The sequence below is a fragment of the Oryzias latipes genome, chromosome 6 (assembly GCF_002234675.1).
Source record: "Oryzias latipes chromosome 6, ASM223467v1".
Taxonomy (NCBI): Eukaryota; Metazoa; Chordata; class Actinopteri; order Beloniformes; family Adrianichthyidae; genus Oryzias; species Oryzias latipes.
In genome coordinates this window covers 23,202,374-23,224,097 of record NC_019864.2, presented here as the reverse complement: position 1 = coordinate 23,224,097, position 21,724 = coordinate 23,202,374, and the positions used below count along the sequence as shown (strand labels likewise).

Genomic DNA, 21,724 nt, shown 5'->3' with positions numbered 1-21,724 from the left:
TCTACGGGGGGAGTGTTTGGATTTGAGGTCTGAATCTTTCAAAAGCACAGCTCCCCTTTCTTCCCTGTTTGCTGTATTAAGGAATTCCCTTATCTTGCCCCACCAGTGGCGTACCATAGAAAAGAGCAGGCTGCTTTATTGTCAACCCCTTAGAGTTCCAGTCTTGTTTGATAATATTTTCTGCGGGTCATTTGACCCCCCCCCCCCCTTCCTTCTTATTGTTTGCTGCTTCCATTATTCCTCTAACCAGATTCAGGCTGTTTTGGGGGTCTTTTTTTTGGGGGGGGGGGGGTGATTTTGAGAGGCGTTTTGAAGGGAGGATAGGGAAGTTTGTCATTAGTTAGAGAAGTGAATGGATTCAGCCCACTAGTCGGCTGCAACGGTGAACCTAGAAGTCACACAACCATATGGAGTGTCCTGACAATTAAGTTAGCTTTCTTTCACCTCTTTTTTTCTCCCTCCCATTAGTCTTCCTCTATTCATTCTCCTAAAGGAATTAGTGGAAACCTTTTGCATTTTCCGTCCCAAGGCTTGCCAAATTCGGGACGAAATTCCAGCTCATCCAATAAGTTAATGAAATAATGAGATCTTTCACCGTCCATCACGCCTTGAAGAATCCTGGAGAGAAAAAAAACATGCTGGAAAGCCGTAAGACACCTCTGATCATTGTACAACGTAAGATAACACGGCTGTCAAAAACTACCTGTGCTGCATGAAATTCAACCAAAAAGCAAAAAAAAAAAGTAATTTAATTTTTTCATAAATTTTAATAGTTTAAAGTTCCACTCAGACCTCTTGCCAAAGCCTTTCTAGTAGTCTTTTAATTATGATTATGCCATTTTTTGCCCAAATGAAAAAAAAACTTCTAGAGCATAAATTCTGCAGAGCAGCAGAAGTTTGTTAGAAATTCTCCTCTGAGTTGTGGGTTGAGCTGTTGGCTTGGAGGCCCCCTGCCCCCATTTCCCATCATCCATCTGTTTTTACGCTTACAGCCCATTACAACTTCAACCTAACATTACTGGTGCAACAAAAATGGTGAGCAATACTGGAACTATCCAGCCGAACAGTTTTGAACCAGATCCCAACTCAGATGAGAAAAACAAAGACGTATATGGATCTATATTTCTGCAATTGAAAGCACTGAAATGAAACGGAGCAAGGAGCTCGTGGTCCCCCATTTTTAGCACCAATGCCACAGCTATAAGGTTTTCCCAACAGCATTTTTTGTCTGCTACTGAATCACAATTTGAATAAAGACCTATCAGAAGCGCAATATAAAGCTTACTTTTCTTTATATATGTCTTCCATCATGAGTAAAATGCTACAAGAACATGATAAGAACACCAAAAAAAACACAGATTTCATCAAAATAGGTCTTTAAACAAACTTTTTTTCCCCAAAGGTTTATTTTAAGGAGAATAACAATGCAATGATGCAATCAAACTGTGTTTTTTTACTTTGCAGATCCAACTCTAGCCTAAATGAAGGATGCTCATTTCTGGAGCTTCAGTGAGATGTTTTTAACGGCCTCCTTCAGGAACGTCTTCCACTTAACGTGGCCGCTGGCTCTTCCTCAGTGTCACTTCAACGGTAAGGTGAGTGGAAAATAGCTGGAGTTTTTTTTTCTTTTTTATGTGACAGAGCGACATGCGCATGCTTTAGGGCAGAACTCTTGCCAGAGTCGACGCCTGGGTGGCCAATTAGCAAAAAGGAAAGACCTTGTGCCATCAACCAGTGACGGCTGGGGGAGGCGAGAAGGGTGACGTTTTTTGTCTCTTCTCCTTTCCTCTTCCTCCCTCCCTGTATTTTCTCTTTTACTCTCCAGCTCTGTCTGTCAACTTGGTGTCTACGGCAAAACTCCATCGGAATACTCAATGAGGATTACCAGACTGGAAGCAGTGGGATCTCTTTAGTTGTGTTCGTGTTTATGCATGTATGCAGGGCTGTGTGTGTATCTTGCTTGTTTGTGGAACAAAAATGTCCTAGTGTGTCCTGAGACAGACATTTGGCTGTGTCCCATTGGCCATAGAGGATTACAAACCCTCTCTTTGCCTCTTCACACTGGCCCACAGTGCTCCAATCCCTTTGGCTAATGACCCAGTGAGACATTCATTCCTTCAAAAAGACATCAGATCTGGGTAATTTTTCCCCTATAAACATAAAACACCCCAGACTTGGTAATATTTAATGTTGTACCCCTGGAATCACAGCTATTTACTAAAATGTCCATTTATTAATGATGCTTCCCTTGAAATTTGTAACCATTAAAAAACACATCCCTGGCTTGCAACTAAAATACCACATTATACATATTTAATACTTGACATAAACTCTGTAAGTTGATAATGAGTTGATTTAAATGAACGTTTAATTTAGAAATACATTGTTACATTAAGACAGGGGTCTGCAGCCTGAGCCACATCCTTTACCCCTCCATTACGGCTTATTTGATTTAAAGAAAAGTAGCTAACAAATTTAATAAATAAATGTATTAATTAATTTGACTTAATTGAGTTTTGTGCTTAGATCTTTTACATCTCAGAGAGCTGATCAAAATGATGGGAAAAGGCCTAATCTACTGTCATTAGTTTATTATTAGAATCAGTTTAAAGCACACATTCGCATCTTCTGCTGCACAACAGTTAGTTGCAGTTTAGCAGTAAAAGTTCTTAAATAATTGTGTATGGATTTCTTTTTTTATTTGGATTATACACCACTGTTGTCATGTTGACTTTCTGGCATTTTTTAATTCAAGTAAAGCTACTGCAGGAGGAGGAGTTTATTTGACACAAAAGGTGTCAAATAAATTTTGAAAGGACCTAGCGTGTGCTGCAGTCAAAAGTAAAATACATTATAATTGTATACATGGATATAAAAAATATATTAAAAAAACATTGTTTTAAATCAAATATATTAAAATTTGGCCACAAAAACATATATAAAGTGTATTTTTCTAAATGGTGAAGTGGAACTCTGCAGCTCTGGCTTGGTTTTGGTAAATGGGAAACTGGACCAAATGGTCCTTCCAGTATTAAAAGGTTGCAGACCCCTGTCTTAGGAGCAAATTTAAAACTCCATGTTGGTGCATCACTGCTGTTCCTGCTCAGAATGATCTCAATTGTTCTATATTTTGCTCACCATTGCCTTTGTTCCAATCACCACTTTGGAAGTAATGTAAAGTAATGTAAAGTCGGAGTAACCTTAGAAAATAAAATGATGATGAACCTACAGCCTGTTGTGAGGCTTGGGTTTGCAGAGCATGTGCGTGTAGGAATGAGGGCAGAGGAAGTCTGTTTTAATGACACCAGGCCTGTTGAAATTTTCGAATTAATAATGAGCAGTTGTGTGCAGTTGTGTGCAAGCATGCAGTTTTGTGTGCGCCTGCTGAGGAGCGCAGGCCTGGAGTAGGGCCCTGCAACTGCTTTTGGGTCTTTGTGGCTGTGTATGGAGCGGGGTTGACCTTGTGGGGCTCTCCTCTGGGGCTCAGACAAAGCCGGTGCGGGATTATCCATCCCGGGACAAAGTGTGTGATTACCATGAGAAAACAGCTAGCTCCAGCCCCAAAGCCAAGGACTGCCAGGCCTGCTGGAGAGGTGGGCCGCCACTCATTAGCTGCAGTGAGAGGCTGAATGCAAGCGCACACTCACCGGCCTGCACACACACAAGGCAGCACAAAGACAGAGACGCCCGTAATGACTCGCACGCTCATGCTGTTCCTCATGTGTTCATGCTTTTTTTTGTAACTGATACATGCCGGTTTTAATGAAGTAAAAACTCAGTTTTATCCTTTTATTTCATCATTGTGGTGAATGATCTGATTGGATATTTCTTTTACCATCATGATTACGATAGAGCAGTCAAGCAGAGCTCTCCAAATTATTATAATTTTTTTTGTTTTTAGGGCATTTTTGGGTCCTTTAACTTTCGGGAAGTGACTAGACAGTCGTGCCTCAAGTGAGACGATGCACTAGCAGGCCTGCTGTGAAAAGCCCTGTAGTTCTTTTGAGGGGTCTCCATCCCTAAGCCCCCGCTCAGTGGATTTCCCACTTCTTCACTGGAGAGCCTGTCTCTCATGCCCTGGATTAAGGGATGATCTGACACTTTTCTATCTCGTCATGAGCGCCTCTGCCTTCTCAGAGCTCGCTAGGAGAACCTTTTTGTGAATCTGAGTTGAGCTAAAGAAGGTTTGGGGGGGGGGGGGGTAGGAGATGTGATTATTGATTGCAGACAGAGATGTTCTTCAAAGACTCCTACTGGGAGGTATTCTGTGACACAGGCGCTACAAGGCATGAGGATGCAGAACAACTGAGGGATGGGGAGATATATTCTAAGTACTTTGTTTGATGGGGTAGCAGCTTCAGGTCAGCAGGGAGGTCAAGAGTTCAGACCACTGCCACTTTGAACCCCTCACTGTTAGAAAATGTTTTGTTTTCAGACACTCTTTTTATTTCTGTCTTTTACAGCTTTGTGCTTTTTTACGACCCCCTTTGTTTCCAAGGAATTGAAAGATGGATGGATCCGTTCAGGAAGCCAGTGCTTGCAACTGTTTTTCTCTTTGTTTAGTTTGTCTTCTTTTATTCAGATATAATCTCTTTAGAGCCCCACTCCAATCATCTTTTGATCTTTTCTAAAATCGTTACCAGTGGTCTTTTAAATATGATTGTTTCTCTTTCTTTGCCAAATGAAAAAAGCATTGTTTTCTAGGACGTACTTTCTGTAAAGCAGCAGGATTTTATTAAAAATTCGCCACTGAGTTGTGGACAGAACTGTTGGTGCACAGTAAGTCCGCCCCAACTTCCCAACATCCATCTGTTTCGCTAGTTACAGCCCCTCACACCCCCAACCTAACATTACTGGTGCAACAAAAATGGTGAGCAGTATTGGAGTTATCCAGCTGTCCAGTTTTGAGCCAGATGCCAGCTCTGACGACGAAAACATGGATCTAGTCTTCTAGAAGTGGATGCATCAGAATGGAGCAGAGCAGGGAGCTTGTGGCTTGCCATAGTAGCTTCTATTTCCCACCTAAAAGCAACAACATTTTCTGATTCACAACGATTTGAATAAAAAATATAACAATTTCAAGCCTGATTTTATTTGTATATGTCCATCCTGAGAAAAAAATGCCTGAAGAACATGTTCAAAACACCAAAAACCTGATTTTCACCAGAGCGGGTCTTTAATGTTTTTGCCCACTTGACTTCCCACTTGTGATCGTCTACCTTTACATCCATCTCCTTCCCTGCCCCTTTTCCCTCTGGGGTGGGAGACAGGTCACAGCTTGGTGAGGATGAAGAGCTTCTCACGTGCTGCTTTGTCTTGGTTTCAGCCTGAACATACCAATGCAAGCTAACGTGGCAAATGATTTTTCCCTTTTTTCTCCACACTTTGGGGTATTATTGGTAGCGTTTCTCCTCCAGCCAGAATCCTCCTGCTAGTCAACAAAAAGTCACTATGAATTTTAACTCTCCATATGTGATTCATGATTTGCTCTTTAAAAGGAGCCTGTTGATGTTTATATTTGACCCTTCATAAATTAAAATCTGATTGGACCTCCAGCAATTTATCTGCCTGGAGAAGGCTGCCAAAGAAGTCAGTGTTTGCTGAAACGTGTATTAGTGAATGTCACGAGAGAGAAATGAATCCCGGCGTGCAGCTCTATAAATATTTGACTCTCCTTCCTGGAGCGCCTCACCCTGAAAGGAGGCTCTGCCTAGTCCTGCTCTGCTTACCGGAGGGAACAGGGTGGCAAGCCTTCTGATTAATAGACTTAAAGAGAACATCGATCACGCTTTTGGAGAGACCTAGAAAAAGTTTAGGCCTATCCTCTTTACCTTGCAGAACATCTTATTCAGCAGTAATTTTAAGTTTTCACTGAAACATTACAAATGAGATACGGCTTTTTCCCCCACATTCCTTTGCAGTTTCTTCTTTCAGCAGAACTACGCATGGAGGTCATTTTCTCTTTATTTATCATTCATCTTTGTATCATATGCTTAGATTTTTAATTTGTTGTAGATTCTTTTCAAACATTTTAGGAAAATGCTCTAAATCTTTATGTAGTCATCAAAAAATAATGTTAAAAGTTTGTTTTTATATACATTTGAATACCTTTCTTTCTAAGATTCATGTTAATTACAGAATCAACTGATAGAATGAGCAATAAGCCTGCTTGTATGCACAACATAAACAACACAAATTACTTTAATTTAATAACAAATTACCTGAAAGTAATTAACATGTAACATTCTACTGAGAAGGGAAAATAATTATTAGAAAAAATGCCCAAATTTGTGATTTTTTTTACTTGAAACAAAGCTAAATAAATATCCTAATATGACAAGAAAAAAAAGAAAATTAATCTGCCAATAAAAGAAAAATTTTGCTCTTTTTAAGTTACATTGTTAAAAAAAAAAAACGTCATCCTACCCTAAAATCTTTGTGTATCATGTGTTATTAGTGACTTTGACTCAAAATTAGACACATTTACTTCAGATTCAGAGTTTTAGTGTTTAGAGTTTTTTGAAACTCTTAATAGTCTTCTCCTAGCAAAAAGTAGTCTATTCAAGTGTAATACAAGAATACGGTACTTAGCCTATGCTAAAAGTAAGGCAGTGTACTTGAAGTTTACTTTTAAAATCATATTTATATATTGTAAAATTTAAATGTTCCAATGTAGTCTAAAGAGTTATTTAGTTAGTATAGTTTCTACACTACATGTACACGATCTAGTACAATTGTTATACTTATACTAATACTTAAGTATACTTAAGAAAGTGTCCTACTTTTTGCTAAGGGTTGTCCCGCCTTCCTTACCAAAGATTTTGACAGTTTGCAGCCCGTCTAGAGTTTTTAAGTCTGCAGACCCGTGTCTGCTTAACAAGCCCAAAGGTCACATGCTTTTTCTGTTGCCTACCCTCAACTGTCGACTGATGTTTTTCCAGAGCTGCGCATGACATCAGACGTAAACAGTTTTGAAATGCCAAACTAATACATATCTTTTTAGATATGAAGACTCAGTAGTTGGTGACATCTTATTCTCTTATATCTGCATTTCATGAAATTTTATGCAGCTTTTTTAAAATCTCGCTCTTAATTCTTAGGTCTCTAGTTTTATTGTGAAGTACTTTATAAATAAAGCTCATTCATGCGTGCTTTCAAGTGAAACTGTTTGTCTCTGCAAATCTGTCATCTGTTCAAGCAAGACACTATTTCACTTAAAATACAACACATTAAAGCTGTTTTTTGAAACTGTCAAGGTCCCATGTTTAGAATGAGATAAACGAGTACAAATGCCATAACTGCAGGTTCTTTGTATTCAACAGTTAGTATTTTTGTTGAATTCCAGGGAACTCAACAAGCTGTCCCCCACCATCCATCAACACATCAACCAGTGATCAAAGAAGAAAAGGGATCATCTCCTTCTGGTGCGTTCCCTCGCCCCATTTAGCATAGGTCCCCACCCCGGGGCCCTCGGGCATGGCTCTGTGCCCTGACAGAGGAGTCTGGGGGAATGCACTCCCCGCTGAATGCTTTTTAATGCCGCACGATTGTCTATTATGAGCTCTGGGATCCGTATGGTGCTGTTCACCTGGGAAAGTCACAATCTGTGCGCCTGAGATGCGGACACACGCCTAAGACGCGGACACACCCCCACGCCAGCACAAACACAAAACCAGGAGCACTCTTTCAACTGGCTTTTTGCCGGCTCAGCACACTATTGTCCTCTGAGTGAATGGAGCCGGGGCACGGTCAGTCACGGTTCCATTAGGCTGTTCTGAAATGGAGGTCTGCATGTGTGTTTGTGTTACTGTGTCCAATTTGGGACTCATTGTTTCCCGTCCTACAGCAACTCCCTTTGACTTACTCTGGAGATCGCTTGATGTTTCTTCAACTAGAAGCTGTCCAGTGGAACCAGGTCTTAGTTGACTGTATTGGTTTTGCCCCTTCTGCCGTTTACATTTCACCAGTTTGAAACCTGTCTCACTGGGGTTTTGTGTAACAGCACACTCTGTTATCTCCAGCTGTATTGAAGGGCTGCCTGTACACAATATTTTTCACCTTAAGCAAACTCCATACACTCCTTCTCCCTGCTCTTGTACATCAATATTGTTGGCAAATGCTTGAAGTTCTTCACATAAGCTGTTATATGAGGAGTTTTTTTTAATTGGTTTTGACTTTTGGCTGCATTTTTGAGCATTTGTGTGCTACTGTTCAGGTTTCTTCTTTAAAAACGTTTGGTGTTCATCATCCGCCTTTAAGTATTTAACATCTTTTAACCCTTGTGCTATCTTAGATGACCCCACCCTTACTTTGATGTGTTCTCCCTACCATGACAAAGGTGAATAAAGGTGGAAAGATTTCATGTAATCCATGGACACCAGTGAAGATCACAAATCATTGAAGAAAAAAGGTTCAGAGCACTGTCTAGTGGGTCTAGATGACCCAACTCCCAATGTTAAAGTGCCTAGGATAGCACAAGGGTTACACAGGAACTATCTCAGTGTTGGATTGTCTGAGCTCCATCAATTGGTGCAGATTTACAATGGAGAAAACGGGCCCAGATTTAGCCAGCCCCACCAAGGGGTGCAGTAAGAATATCGAAGGGGGCAAGTCTGGTGTAAGTCTGCCCACCAAGAAAGAAATTGACAGTCTGTCATCTAAATGATAGGATCATTTCAGCAGTGAGAAAATCACAAAGAAAATCAAAAAATCCACTTTTAGAAATGTATATAGATTTTATTTGAATTTCATTAAGGATATAAAGATTTGATAGCCTAGTAACCATTAAGAGTTCTGGTTCTGGTTCACACAGACCAGTGAGACCCTTCTAATCAACCTGTCACTTGAACTGGATACACCTGTTTGAACTGATCAGCTGGACAAAGATGCATATCCACAGACTCAGTTTATCAGTCAAACTCCAAACTCTCCAACATGGGAAAGATTAAAGAGCTTTAGTGGACTTAAAGGAGAAGATTGTCGACCTGCACAAGACCAGATTAGACCACAAAACCATCAGCAAGGAGCTGGAGGTTAAGGTGACAACTGTTGGTGCAATTGTACCAAAATACAAGAGCATGACCATCAATCCACCTACAGGTCTGGGACTCAGAACCAGATCTCACCTGGTGGGGTTTCCATGATCATGAGAACGGTGAGAAATGGGCCTAAAACAACACGGCAGGAGTTAGTTGATGATCTCAATGCAACTGGAACCACAGTCACCAAGAAAAAACCATTGATAATACTTAATGCCGCAACGGTTTAACATCTCAGAGTTCTCTCAAAGTCCCCCTTGGAGAGAAATGCTGCTGATTACCCCAAGAACACCATCCCCACTGTCAAACATGGACGTGCTTTGGGGGTGTTTTTTTGCACAGGACTTAATAGGAGGATGGATGTATCATCAAATCCTGAGGGAAAACCTCCTTCCCTCCTTAAGCCAGGAGGTTTAAAATGGGTCATTGATGGGTCGTCCCACAGGATAATGACCCAAAACATACAAGCAAGGTAACCAAGGAAGAACAGGCATTTCAAGGTCAGGGAGTGGCCCAGCTAATCTCTGGACCTCAATCTTATAGAAGACCTTTGAAGAGAGCTGAAGCTCAGAGTTGCTAAGCAACAGCCACCAAATCTTACTGATTTAGAAGTCATTTTCAAAGAAGAGTGGACCATAATTCCTCCTGATATGTGCAGAAACCTGCTGATCAACCAAACTTCTGACTAAAACTTCTACATTTCTGCTTTTTAGGACCACAGGAAAAAAGTAAAAGCACCTGCTACGGTTTGCATTTAAAGGACGGTGGGCTCTCACTAATATGTTCCCTTCTCGTTCTGCTTCTGCTCCCTCGTCTGTCAGCAGCGCAACAGTTGAGCGCACTTATCAAAATCCCTGGAATGGTCTTTGATGCTAGCGATGTAAATCCGTAACTCATTCATCCTTCTTTAACAGTTCCCTGCAGATGTGCCCCGGCTCTCTCCTCATACCTGCGTTTTACAGTTCCATTCCACGGAGCTTCAGTGGTCAGCCCAGCGGAGCGTGGTGAGCTCCAGCAGGCAGGCCCCCTGCATCAGAAGTTTGAAGCCTTTACTGCCCCCCCAGAGGGATTGCCCTTGGATGCAAGGGGAGGGACAGGGCGGCCCGCTTTGACAGCTCAAAACACAAGGTCTGCTGGTGACCAAGGGGCCATCTAGGAGGCCTTAACTATACTGCTTTGGATAGCACCACACCCCAGTTCCATCCCCCGGGCCCCAGCGCTGTTGTTCCCCTGGAGAAGAGGGTGTGTTTGCAGGAGAGACCAGGCAAAGGCGAGCACGTCCCCGCACAAAGGCTGCTCCTTTGGCCCGCACTGTTCTGCATGGTAGCGGCTGTATTCTTCTCGTCTTTTTCTGCCTTTTCTTTTCTTTGGCTTAGCTGCCTTTGTTGAAGAGTGATGGAAGCTGGGTGGGGGCAGATATGATGGATGGAACTGGGGGGCATGAACAAGCTGACTGGGGGAGGCATCATAGAGTAGATCGGGATAGAGGGGCCCAGTGTCGTGCTCCCTGTCTGAGAGGAACGTGCGAGGCGTGGGGTGGCCTTGGGGACCCGGGATGTCTCAATGCTCCGTGTGTTTTTACCTAAAAAAGTGGGAATGGAAATTGGAAAAGCAAAGAAGATGAGCTGGGATGATAGGGAAGTCCTGCCTATGGATACGGATGTAGCTGGAAATGCATGGTAAACACTGAGGCAGAAAAGAGGACACACTTACAGCCTACTCACAGCACACCAGTTGAGCTATGCCGACAGCGCCACAGGGGGTTGATTGCTCGCCGTTCCTGGCTCCACTTAGTAACTCTTTTTACCATCACTCTCTAGGCATGGCTAACACCACCAGTAGAGCACTGCTTTTCCTCCTGTTCCTCACGGCTTACGTATGTCACCAAAAACCGACGTTATCTGTTTAAGTCACGTTTGTGCATAAATTCATCCACTTTGAACTTAGGGGCCTGGTGCCCAGGGATGGCACAAAGTACTTACCCCTTTGCAGGCAGAGCTTTGGCACGGTGCTTACGTTTGTTTGACCACCGTAACTCTTCAACTGCGTACGCAATTGACCTAATTCCAGCAGATTCTAAACCAGAGAAATCCAGCTTTGCGCTGTTATGTTTGTGAAGTGTTACATAGTGGTTCAAAGCTGATGTGAAAAGCCAATTTTCTCCAGGTTAGAATCAAATTTTAGTTCAACTTCATTTATTCAGCTTTTTTTCTAGCACAGAACACCTCCAAGTACTTTACATAAAAGAAAAAAAATCATATAATATAATAATTGGAATCTTAACAAAAGCTCCCCAACACACATAACTTTGTAAAAAAAACTAACATGGAAAATATGAAAAAAAATGTAAACACAAACAGATACTACTTAAACTACTTAAAAGCTAAGCTGAAAAGATGAGCTTTAAGTTTTTCTCTTATAAACTTCCACAGTCAATGAAGCCTTTTTCTACAGGTGAGCCCCAGAGTGGTGAAATGTGGTCTCACTGTTTTTTTGTTTTTTTGCGATGTGTGAATCAGCTGATTCACATTGATTGTGTAAACGCTCAAAAATGTACAATATGTCAAAGAGCATATGTTTTTTAGGTGTTGACAGCTTAGGTGTTAAAGCTACCAAAAGAGCCGAACTATGAGGTCAGATGGACTCCGGCACAACCCAAACGGTGAGCTGCGGTCAACCCTGAAGCATTACAGGAGGGGTTAAATGTCTGTCCATTTGTCCTTGACAAATAAAACAAACCATATTGATGCTACACAGGAGGAAAAAAAAATCACATACTTCCATATATACTTACAAATGCTTGTCAAAAATGTTTTCCTAATAAACTTGTGTTAAATAAATAGACAAAGTCTTTCATGTTGCACAGCCTGCTGCACATTGGCTGCTATTCTTTGTGGACTTCAGTCCCCCGAGGGCCAAAAGACAAATGAGGCCTCAGAGTTGGGATGAAGCTGCAATATTTCATCTTAAGACTGGTTGGATAAATAGTTGAAAATAATCATATCACCATCCATTTCTTGCATGATACCACACACACACGCACCACACAATGTTACCATCAATCCTGAAGCGTCGCCCTGCTCCCCCCTAGGCTCGGATCTTAAGTAATCCAAAACATCTCCCCTATTATTCCACTGCTTTTTAAGTATTGGATGAAAAAAAACGTGTATTCCTCTGGGATTAAGCTTCTCTGTTGCACCTTGCACTGTGGAATGTCTTCCCAAGCAAATCAATGACAGCCTTTATCTTGTGTTGCTTCCTTCTCCTAATGTCCACCTTGCAATGTGGAATTTCCTAATCCATAGAAATACAGTTCTTATAACCGTAGGGACACTTTTCAAGAATTTGCATTTTAAAGAGCTCCCATTTTACACTAGAAAACATGAAATTCTTGATGTAAATGAAGGTTTTTTATAAAAGATCATCATTTTTATTGCAATTAGCAAGACGATTACCATTTAGACTCATTTTTCTCCTAAAGGGATATTTCTTTAAAGCCTGTAAAATTGTTTTTTACATAGTTTGTTTTAGAAGCTGGAGTGGGAGACTTCATGGCATTCCTACTGCAGTCCATCAGATCCACTGGAGCTCTTTGTTGACACACGCAGACCACCTGCTGCACAACAAAGCATCCCTACGTCACACTTTCACTTTCCTCTCCCTAATCTCCTCCCGGTGTCTTTAAAAGTGGGAAAGAAACAAAAAGAAATCAGGGAAGACATCAATCTTCTGCCTATCGGATACCAATCAGGGCCCGGCGACCTGCTGCCATCCCGATGAAGGGCTGAGGTCAGTGTCTGGCAGCATGATGGCTGTCCAAAGCAGGCAGGCTGGTGGCTGTCACCCAGTGCCCAGAAAGAGACATCCTCTTAGGGCTGGGACAAAGGTGGCTGGTCCTCAGGGATTACCCATTAGCATGCTGTTTTGTGTGTTTAACACTGGCCTGAATGGAGAGGACAAGAGCCAACACCCTGGTCTATTCTTGGATATGGAAGTGTTACTGTTTCAGCTGCTAATGCTGCTCTGACTTATGCATATATATGCATCTGTTTATTTCCATCGGTATGCTGACGGATTTTAGGTCGTTTAAGCCTTGAATATGTTTTTCACAAACTAGTTTCTTTATGGTCAACTTAAAATCCAAATCCCCCCCCCCAAAAAAAAGAGTTTAATTTTTACGATAAACTACAACTTATTTTCCTTATAGACTTCCTTCTTGCAAGAGAAAGATGAAAAATTTGTTGTCAATAAAGCAGCATAAAAGTTAAAAGGCCAGAATCAGTGACCCCCCCCCCCCCCCCCCCCGTCCCTCTTTTTTCATGTTAGCATAAGAATGTGAAAGGAAAGCCTGTATGGAAATCTGAATCCATGTTTGTCTGCAGTGATTGCATTTTGGTGTGAAATGTCCTCCTTGCTTTGCTGTTGCGATTAAGTGCTCAGGCCTGCTGGCCGCCGGCTGATAATAACACAAGAGCTGGTGTGTTTGTGAATCTCTTAGCCGAGGAGATTCCCACCGTGCTCAGCGTGTCTGGGCTCTGTGTGTTTTTGGGGTTGCACGCGTGACTCCGCCAGCTGTTCTATTCTCCGGTCGCCCCCCGCCTCGCTCCACCGCCCCACCCAGCCCTTGTCCTTCGCCGACCCCTCCTCGCCTCAGAGGCCTGCTCTTCATCTGATAAGAGCGGCACTGGCCGAACCCCTCAGCCCAGCTTCCAGAGCCCCTCAGAGCTGCTCCGTGCTAACAATACCCCCTCCTGCCCCTCCACGCTCACACTATTTACATGTCAAAACAGCGGGTCTTATCTCCAGTTCACTGCAGTGATGGCACAGCAGCCAAGTGAGAGTGTGCGTGAGGGGGCCTTGAGAAGGGGCCTAAACTACCTCAAATGTTTTTTTTTTTTAAATCCATCCTGAAGTTTAGCACAGTTTCCTTTGCAGAAAAGCAACATTTCAAATCCCATGCAGCCCTACCTGAGTGGATTTGATTGCTCATGGGGTATTAGCCAGCTTTATCGCCCTTGGACCATATCCGATAACTAAGAGCTGCGCTTAATGCAAAATGAAAGACTCCCAAGAGAGGGAAACAAGTCTCTCTGCTCCACATCCTTGGAATCAGGCCACAGTGTCCATATTTCTCATCAATGTTAATGTCAACCCTCTCTCTGCTGGCTGACGGGGGCTCCTTGTGCAGCCGTTGCATGAGGCATCACCACTCCACTGATTCACACAACAGCTGTAAAACATGAACATACCATTTTAGAATTTGCATTTTGCCTATTCACCAGCTGCCACGCCGAAGGACAGAGTGCAAAATAAGTGTGCAGGCTTTTAATTAAAGTCTGAGTAGTAAAGTGCTTGGGCTAAGCAAACACAGGCCCCCCAGCCTCAGAGTTTAAGATGAGGTAAAGGAGAGTGGGGTGTCAAGAGAAAAAGCAGCCAAAATGACCAGAAAGTGAAAGGGTGAGGGGAACGGAAATAAGCTGTAGGCGCAATTATGGAGCAATAAAAGACAAACAGACAAGAAGGGGTAAAAGAAGAGACGAGGAAGGTAAAACGACAGGAAGAGGCCATGTGGGATGTCCGTCAAGGATTAGTAATCTGATGTGTCATAGATAGTGTGATGCGGAAATTGGGTTGAGAAGAGCAGGATGGGACGCTGTTCTGAAGGGAAATTAAAAATGCAGATTCTGCAGCTCAGATAATGAATGTTTACATAATCATAGTCGATTCAGGATTGATGGGAAGCTGCCACAAAGGCAGAAGCCATGATAATAAAGTTTGAAATGAGAAAATGTAAAACTGATAGAAAAAATGCATAAAGGAGAGTTTACCAGGACATGCACATGCTGAGAGAGAACTCAACCAAGTGATGGACAGAATCAATTCTGATGGAAAAGCTGGAGCCCACATGATGATAGTGACATCTGCTGGTCAAACTATAGAATGCATGCCCACACGCAGTGGTAATACATCACAGGGTTCTTTAGATCATTTGTGACAAACTATCGGAATAGCTAGAAAGATTAAGAATGATTAGATTAAATTGAAATAGATGAATTGACACCAATATGAATGAAAATATCATATCCTCCTGACTACCAGGAGTGCTGTAGAAGACATTTGTAAATCTGAAAGTCTCCCAACCGCTGCGTATTACTGAATTAAATAAATTTGGTATTTACAGAGGACTTTGGGGATTTTCACTGATACCAAATGGAAATTGTAGTTTTTCGTGGGAAAAAAATTAGCTTGAACAAAATTGTTTTTCCGATAGTCAGGAGGACAATATTTGTACATTAAGTGAATAAACTCTTCAAAAAGTTAACAATCTGGTATAGATGTGATGCATAAAAACCATGTGTTAGATTCACTTCTATAAAGACCCACACCGATGAAAATCCTATTTTTGGTGTTTTGTGTCATTTCTCTGATGATGGAGGACATATATATGAAAAAAAAGCTTAAAATTGCATTATTGAGTATTTCTTCATTGAAATTGTGGTGAATCAGGAGACCAGAAAAATTCTGTTTTTTTTTTTTAAAGATTGCATTTGTCATGTGGAAAATACACTTGGTGGGTCTCAAGCTCCGACAGTTCCGCCCTCAACTCAGAGGTGAACTTCACTCTGCAGAAAATGTCTTAAAAACGACACTGGTTTTTAAAAATTTACATAAAAACTCCATAATAATCATTAAAAGGCCACTGGGAACACTTTGAAAATAGATCAAAAGATGATTAGAGTGGGTCATTCAGCTACAATACACTACGAAATGCTAACGTGTTTGCAGGTTATTCAATGTAAGGGTGCTATTTACTGTCACAAGTGAGGTTTGTGTCATCTGGTTATTCATATGTCTTGGCTGACTTAAAAAAACAGACAAGTCGTTTATGAGATACCTTATTATTTTTCTCAAAAATGTGGAAAAACGTTGGTACTTTGAACTAATTTAGCAGTTTTTTTTTCCCATACGCAGAAATACAAATTAAGTTGATCTCAAAAAGCTTTTTTGGTCCCACATCTCTTTTCTTCTGTTTCATGTGTCTATTTGGGAAGTAGCCATACATAACAAATAAAATTAAAGGATTTTCTTCAGAAAAAAAGTCATGCACATGAGATCTGAGTAAAACTTTATATTACTTCAAATGTACAGACTACAAAGATCTTCGTCACAAACTGCAAAGACAAAGTCAGCCAAAAACGACCTCGACCAAGTCCGCTCGTCACGTCCAAACCAGTGTTAAGGTCCTGGGTTCACTTTTCATCCTGAGAGGTTTTCCAGTCTTACAGCAAACATTCACTCACAAACTTGTGCTCACATTCATTTTAATTAAGGCGCATCATTGATCCTTTGGAGCAGGGGTGTCAAACTCATTTTGGTTCGGGTGCCACATTCAACCCGTCTGATCTCAAGTGGGCCGGACCAGTAGCGTAAAGGCAAAACAACAGCTTTATTCTTGTTTTTTTACCCAATTGGAAAACATGCCTCAACCAACATGGTAGCCTAATCATTTCTTATTACACATTCATTCACAGAGGCCAATGGATCTTAAATAAAATTAATTTCACTTTAAAAAATATTGGTTTATTCAATTTTATACAGCCTGAACATTTTAAATCTGACACTGAAGCAATCCTGATACTAAATTCAAGAGGGGCTACAGAAAAAAAATGAAACATCTTCCTAAAATGTAAACGTCCAAACGATGAAAAAATTACACTAAATGAAACTTGCAAACATTTGTGAACATAAGAGTTTGGAGTTAACCTCCTTTCTCTCCTGAAACTTCACAAGACCGTCAATATTAGGATTCAAATCCTGTGCAGAAACACATTTACTTTTATTCAAGTGTGCCAAACACAATGAAATGTCCATTATTATTATTATTATTCATTATTATAAGAATCTTTTCCTGGTTTCTACCTGAAGTTTGTGGCAACACCTGCCTTTTTTCTGACCTTTGATGGAGCACCATCAGTGACCAAAATTACTTCATGTGACCAGTTCAATCCAATATCATCCAGCACAGTAACTAGAGAGCTGACTATGTCATCAGTTGTTGTTGTGTCCATCAACTCCAGAAACTCCACTGTGACGTCTCTTCATCACCTCTAATAAACATGCACAGCTGTACATATCTGTGATGGTGGCGCTTTCATCAATAGTGACTGAAAATACAATAAATGACTGGATTCCTTCATATGGATGCCCATGTTTCCTCAGAGATGTTGGATGTGATCGTAATACTTGACAGACTCATGTTTAAGGTCGACTGCTTTTTGGGAACAAGACTCCTGCAGCCTTCAGCATTTTTCAATAAGTTCACCATCAGAAAATGATTTGGATGTTTGCTCCAACTTGTCTGCAATAACGTAGCTAGGTCTCACTGCTCCATCACTGTAGTCACGGCTGCAGTAAATCCAGATGGTTCTTTATCGGTCCAGCTAATAGTTGCTAAATCTTTTTCTTTCTTAACTGCAGATGGTGAAACTTTTCTTTGTGGGGAGTCTCATAGTGGTGCTGAATGTTATATTCTTGGAGAACCTGTTGATGACATACCAAGCATGCAGGTCTGCATTCAGCTCCGTGAACTAATAAAACGCTTTCCATTTTCCTGGAAAGCTCAGGACTTCACTTCAACCTTTTTTTGTCTTTTTGACAACATTTTGGTCATTAGGGTGTCACTACTGATCATCCTTCAGTGATGAGGCTCACAGGGAACCAAACCACTGCCTACCCAGACACAGAGCTGTTAGGTTTCGTTTTTGGCACATGCAGAGTTATGTTGTTTCACCTGTTAAGCTTTTCCTTTGCTCCCCCTAGTGGCAGAATTGCGAATTTCGGTTATTTCTTTAAAAAATCATGACTCACCACAGGTATGGAGTACAAAACTTGCTTTCTTTTTTAAACATCCTTATGATTTTTACTCTTCATGTGAGGGCCTAAACCACCTGGCGGGCCGGATACGGCCCACGGGCCGTATGTTTGACACCCCTGCTTTGGAGGGTTTTATCGTGGAAACAGTTTGATGATCACCACATCTGTTTTGATTGTTTTAATCTACTTGAATTTTTACAGAAAAGCTGGAAACAATACCCAATGTTTGTTCTTACACAATGATTCCTTCACCAAAACTTCCGGGATTCTACTTTAAATATATACTTCTGGTTTTCTATCATCTATGTACAAATGTCAAACAAAGCAAAGTGAGGAAGACAAATACAGGATTCTTCAGATATGGATTCAGTCAAATACTATTAAGGATGTTTTTTCTGAATACTAAACAGCTGCAGCTTTACATATTAGCATAAAGTGTAAAATAAGAATGTTGCATTGAATCTTACATCAGGCTGCTTGTTTCGAGTGTTTTTTTTCCCAGTCACAGACGCCTTCAAAGGTCCTTGAGAAGGTTTCTACTGGATCTTCTGCTGTTGCTCTCTTTGTCCTTTGGGAAGCATTCGTCTTCAGCCGGATCTGATTTAAAGGGATCTTTGCCAGCTGCTTCAGAGGAATGATTACGTGTAAGTTTAGAATAAAACGTTGTCGTATTTTGTATTCAGAAAGAAATACTTGTATAATACACATTTCTCTAAATAATTGAGAAATATTGGTTATTTGGATGAACTTTCAGTATTGTTAATTATCAAAATTGGTGCATTTTTTAAATGACAAATTTAATTGAAAATCAGTGTTCCATCCATTGCATCTGATTTTTTTCAGTTTTTGTTTTACGATTTGAACAAAAAAAAATGTAAAATGGAAAATAATGCTGACATGACAAAAAAAAAAAGGGAACAGAGGGGAATGTTTCAATGCCGCGTTTCACAAAAACCTGTGACACACTACAAGAATATCCACAGTTACAGGTAGACTACCGAGTCCTCCTTTGGAGCTAAAGGCTGTTGTCACTGGCAGATTGGGGAGTGCATTTAAAGTAAACCAAACTCATTCTAACTTTGCAAAGAAAGGTGCAGTTGACTTGAAAGTAGTGCATCCATTACACCACCAGGGAGCGCCAGCACACAAGCGAGGCCACTGCAAAGAAAGCGCTGGTGCCTGACTTAGCAGGCAGTAGCTCGTCAATGAGAGTGAGTCTTTTGCCCCTTTCTTCTTCTTCGCTTGCCCCACCTGATCTTTAGACTGCCCTTCAGGCGGCTCCTCGAGGCCTGCATTCTCTGTGTTTTAGTCTGAGGGCTACAGCTCTGATTCGTCTTTGGGGCTAAGATCTGGCCGTGTCCCTGAAGCCACAGTTCTGGGTGTGGAGGGTGCAGACAGATGAGCTGCCTGGGGGCTCGGACAGCCCTGTAGACCATCATATTGAGGAAGCTCACCCTCGGAAGGAGGATCCCCGTCTGGCAGGTAAGGGGGTGGAGGGAGATCAAACCAAGGAGGTCGACTAAGCACAAAGACAATGTTCACGTCAAAGAAAGATCAACACTCGAACATACCCAACGACACATGCAACAGCTGGAATATGAACGTCAAAGACAAAAACGATTGCTCATCTCACCTGACATCCATAACAGCTTCAGAGTAAGATGGAGGTGAGTCCATGGAGGGTGTGGAGGTGTACAAGGCCCCAGAAAGCAGCTGCATGGCTTGAGGAGATGAGCTGTATTGCCCCGCTAAGGTGGGAGAGGTAGGAGGGGGATCTGAACTTCTAGACTGCATGTGGCCTCGGTCAAGTATGACCAGACGGGACAGAAGAAGTGGTTGGTGGTGGTGGTGATGATGCGAGCTCCCCCTTACACCTCTGGGCAACAGGACACTCCGCTTTCTCTGGTGATGGAGCACCAGAGCCAGCAAGGCCACCACCAGGACGAAGATGACTGCACTGCCGATGACAGCGTAGGTGATGTTGGGGTAGTAGCGCAGTCGATAGTCCAGCGTCACAAAGTCCTGACCAGGAGCTTCTGTCAAGAAGAGGAAAAAGACGTGGAGCAATTTAAGAATGGATCATGTGGCTGGATAAGGGGAAAGGGAAGAAAGGTTTGGAGGAAGAGGGTTGGGGGACATGCTTGAATATCTGGCAGCCACTTCAACTTCATTTTGAAATGGGATTCATTGGATTCTGTTGGGTATGAAAGTGAATTAAGGACACAGGTTTTATCAAAGGGCTTTAAGACACAAGAAGGACAAGGTGATCATCATGAGAATATTCAGATGCTTCTTCTTAAACCTTCAGTTCAACTCTTTGTGGTGAAAAGGAAGTAAGACCATGTTTGGCATAAGCATAACCAGAGTACCTGGACTTAGAGATGAATTTTGAACGGGAGACCACAACACATTATTTTGCTGGTGGCAGAAAGGAAAAGTTTAGAAGTCTGATATAACGAATTACGTACAGATTCTTTGTAAAATTCTATATTTGCAAAGGACAAGTCAACAAGTATGTGTCAAATGTATGTGCCAAGGCTGGACTAGTTTGATTCTATGTTAGAGCCAAGTTTCTATTCCCATTTTTTGGTAGAGAAGGGATGCAGAGAGGGTTAAGCTGAGCGGAGAGGAATACTAGTTGTGAAAAAGACTCATTCATAAAAATTAGTTTGGTGTGCAACAAAACGTCCGACTGGAAAATGAAACAGAAGTTATTGGTTTGTGATTTAAAAAAAGGATCTTATTAAAAACAGCTGACAGGCAAATAATTAGCCTTCCTTTTGGCTGGATTACTCAACTCTGTATATTGTAAGAATTTATTGAGAGAAAACAGTTTATTATCATACGTGAAAATCTTTAGAGGGCCTATACCATGCTATTCTTTAGCCTTTTATAGTAAATTATATCTATATCTATGAAAACATAGTACCTTTGGCACACAAAAGAAGACATTTTTTATTCAATATGAGTTCTTTTTTCAACCTGGAAGTAAAATGACTCGATCACTGAGGCCACCGGCCGCCCATTTCACGACATCATCCTAGAGTCGCCCTTGGCCAAAAAACTGAATTGAGCATGATATAGGCCCTTTAAAAGAAGTCATATGTGATCACTTTCACCAAAGTCTCTTTTGTAAAGAAGAACACCGGAGCTTTAGCTACCATAACTTTTAAACCGTTGACGAAATTAAAGTTATTTTAGAAGCAGAGAAAAGCAGCTACGCCCCGATACGCAATCAACGCAAATCAGCTAATTCGGTCAACAAAAGAGACTTTGTGCTGCAAATCCGATAGGACAAGTTGCTTCTCTCCGTGTCCGAATCAGCTGATTTATGTTGGTTGCATAAAGGGCTGAAGATGTCAAAGAACGTGTCCTATTTAGTTGTCGCCAAAAACAGTTCCAGTGTTAAAGGGTTAAAGTTTTATACATCGTTCATCCGGTGGTCCTAATAGTCGGAATTAATTACGTTGGCTTTGGCAAAGCTGGAACATCCCACTGTCAGAAATGAGAGAAGGGATGTCTATAATGCACAAGAGCACTGCAGCTTATTACTCTAGATAGGTTGAGGGAATAGCACTTAAACATTTCCTCTGACTGATGTTACAGAGCGAGAATTTCAATCAGGCACTCGGGATTGGGCTCATGTAAATGGTGTTTCAGCTTATCAGCTGACAGCACTGTTGCATTTACGAGGAGAAGGAGCGAGAATGAGAGGAATTGTATTTATTACGGAGCTGCAGCAAGGATGTGCTAATGAAGAACGAGCAACGTAAAAGTGTTTTATAGTTGCCGTTTCAGTTCAAATTACACTA

The 21,724-nt window shown here is 41.5% G+C and overlaps 1 protein-coding gene across 2 annotated transcripts in view; it reads right to left on the bottom strand.

Moving 5' to 3' along the window:
- Nucleotides 1–18,075: 18,075 nt before the first annotated feature.
- ldlrad3 (low density lipoprotein receptor class A domain containing 3) overlaps nucleotides 18,076–21,724 on the bottom strand; it is a 101,979-nt gene continuing 98,330 nt past the window's right edge. For both annotated transcript variants that reach the window (XM_023955938.1, XM_023955937.1), the window contains exons 5-6: nucleotides 19,546–19,948; nucleotides 18,076–19,431 (exon numbers count right to left, since the gene is read on the bottom strand). In XM_023955938.1, the coding sequence (XP_023811706.1) occupies nucleotides 19,230–19,431; nucleotides 19,546–19,948 (605 nt within the window). In that variant the 3' untranslated portion in view covers nucleotides 18,076–19,229. The remainder of the gene's footprint in view (nucleotides 19,432–19,545; nucleotides 19,949–21,724) is intronic.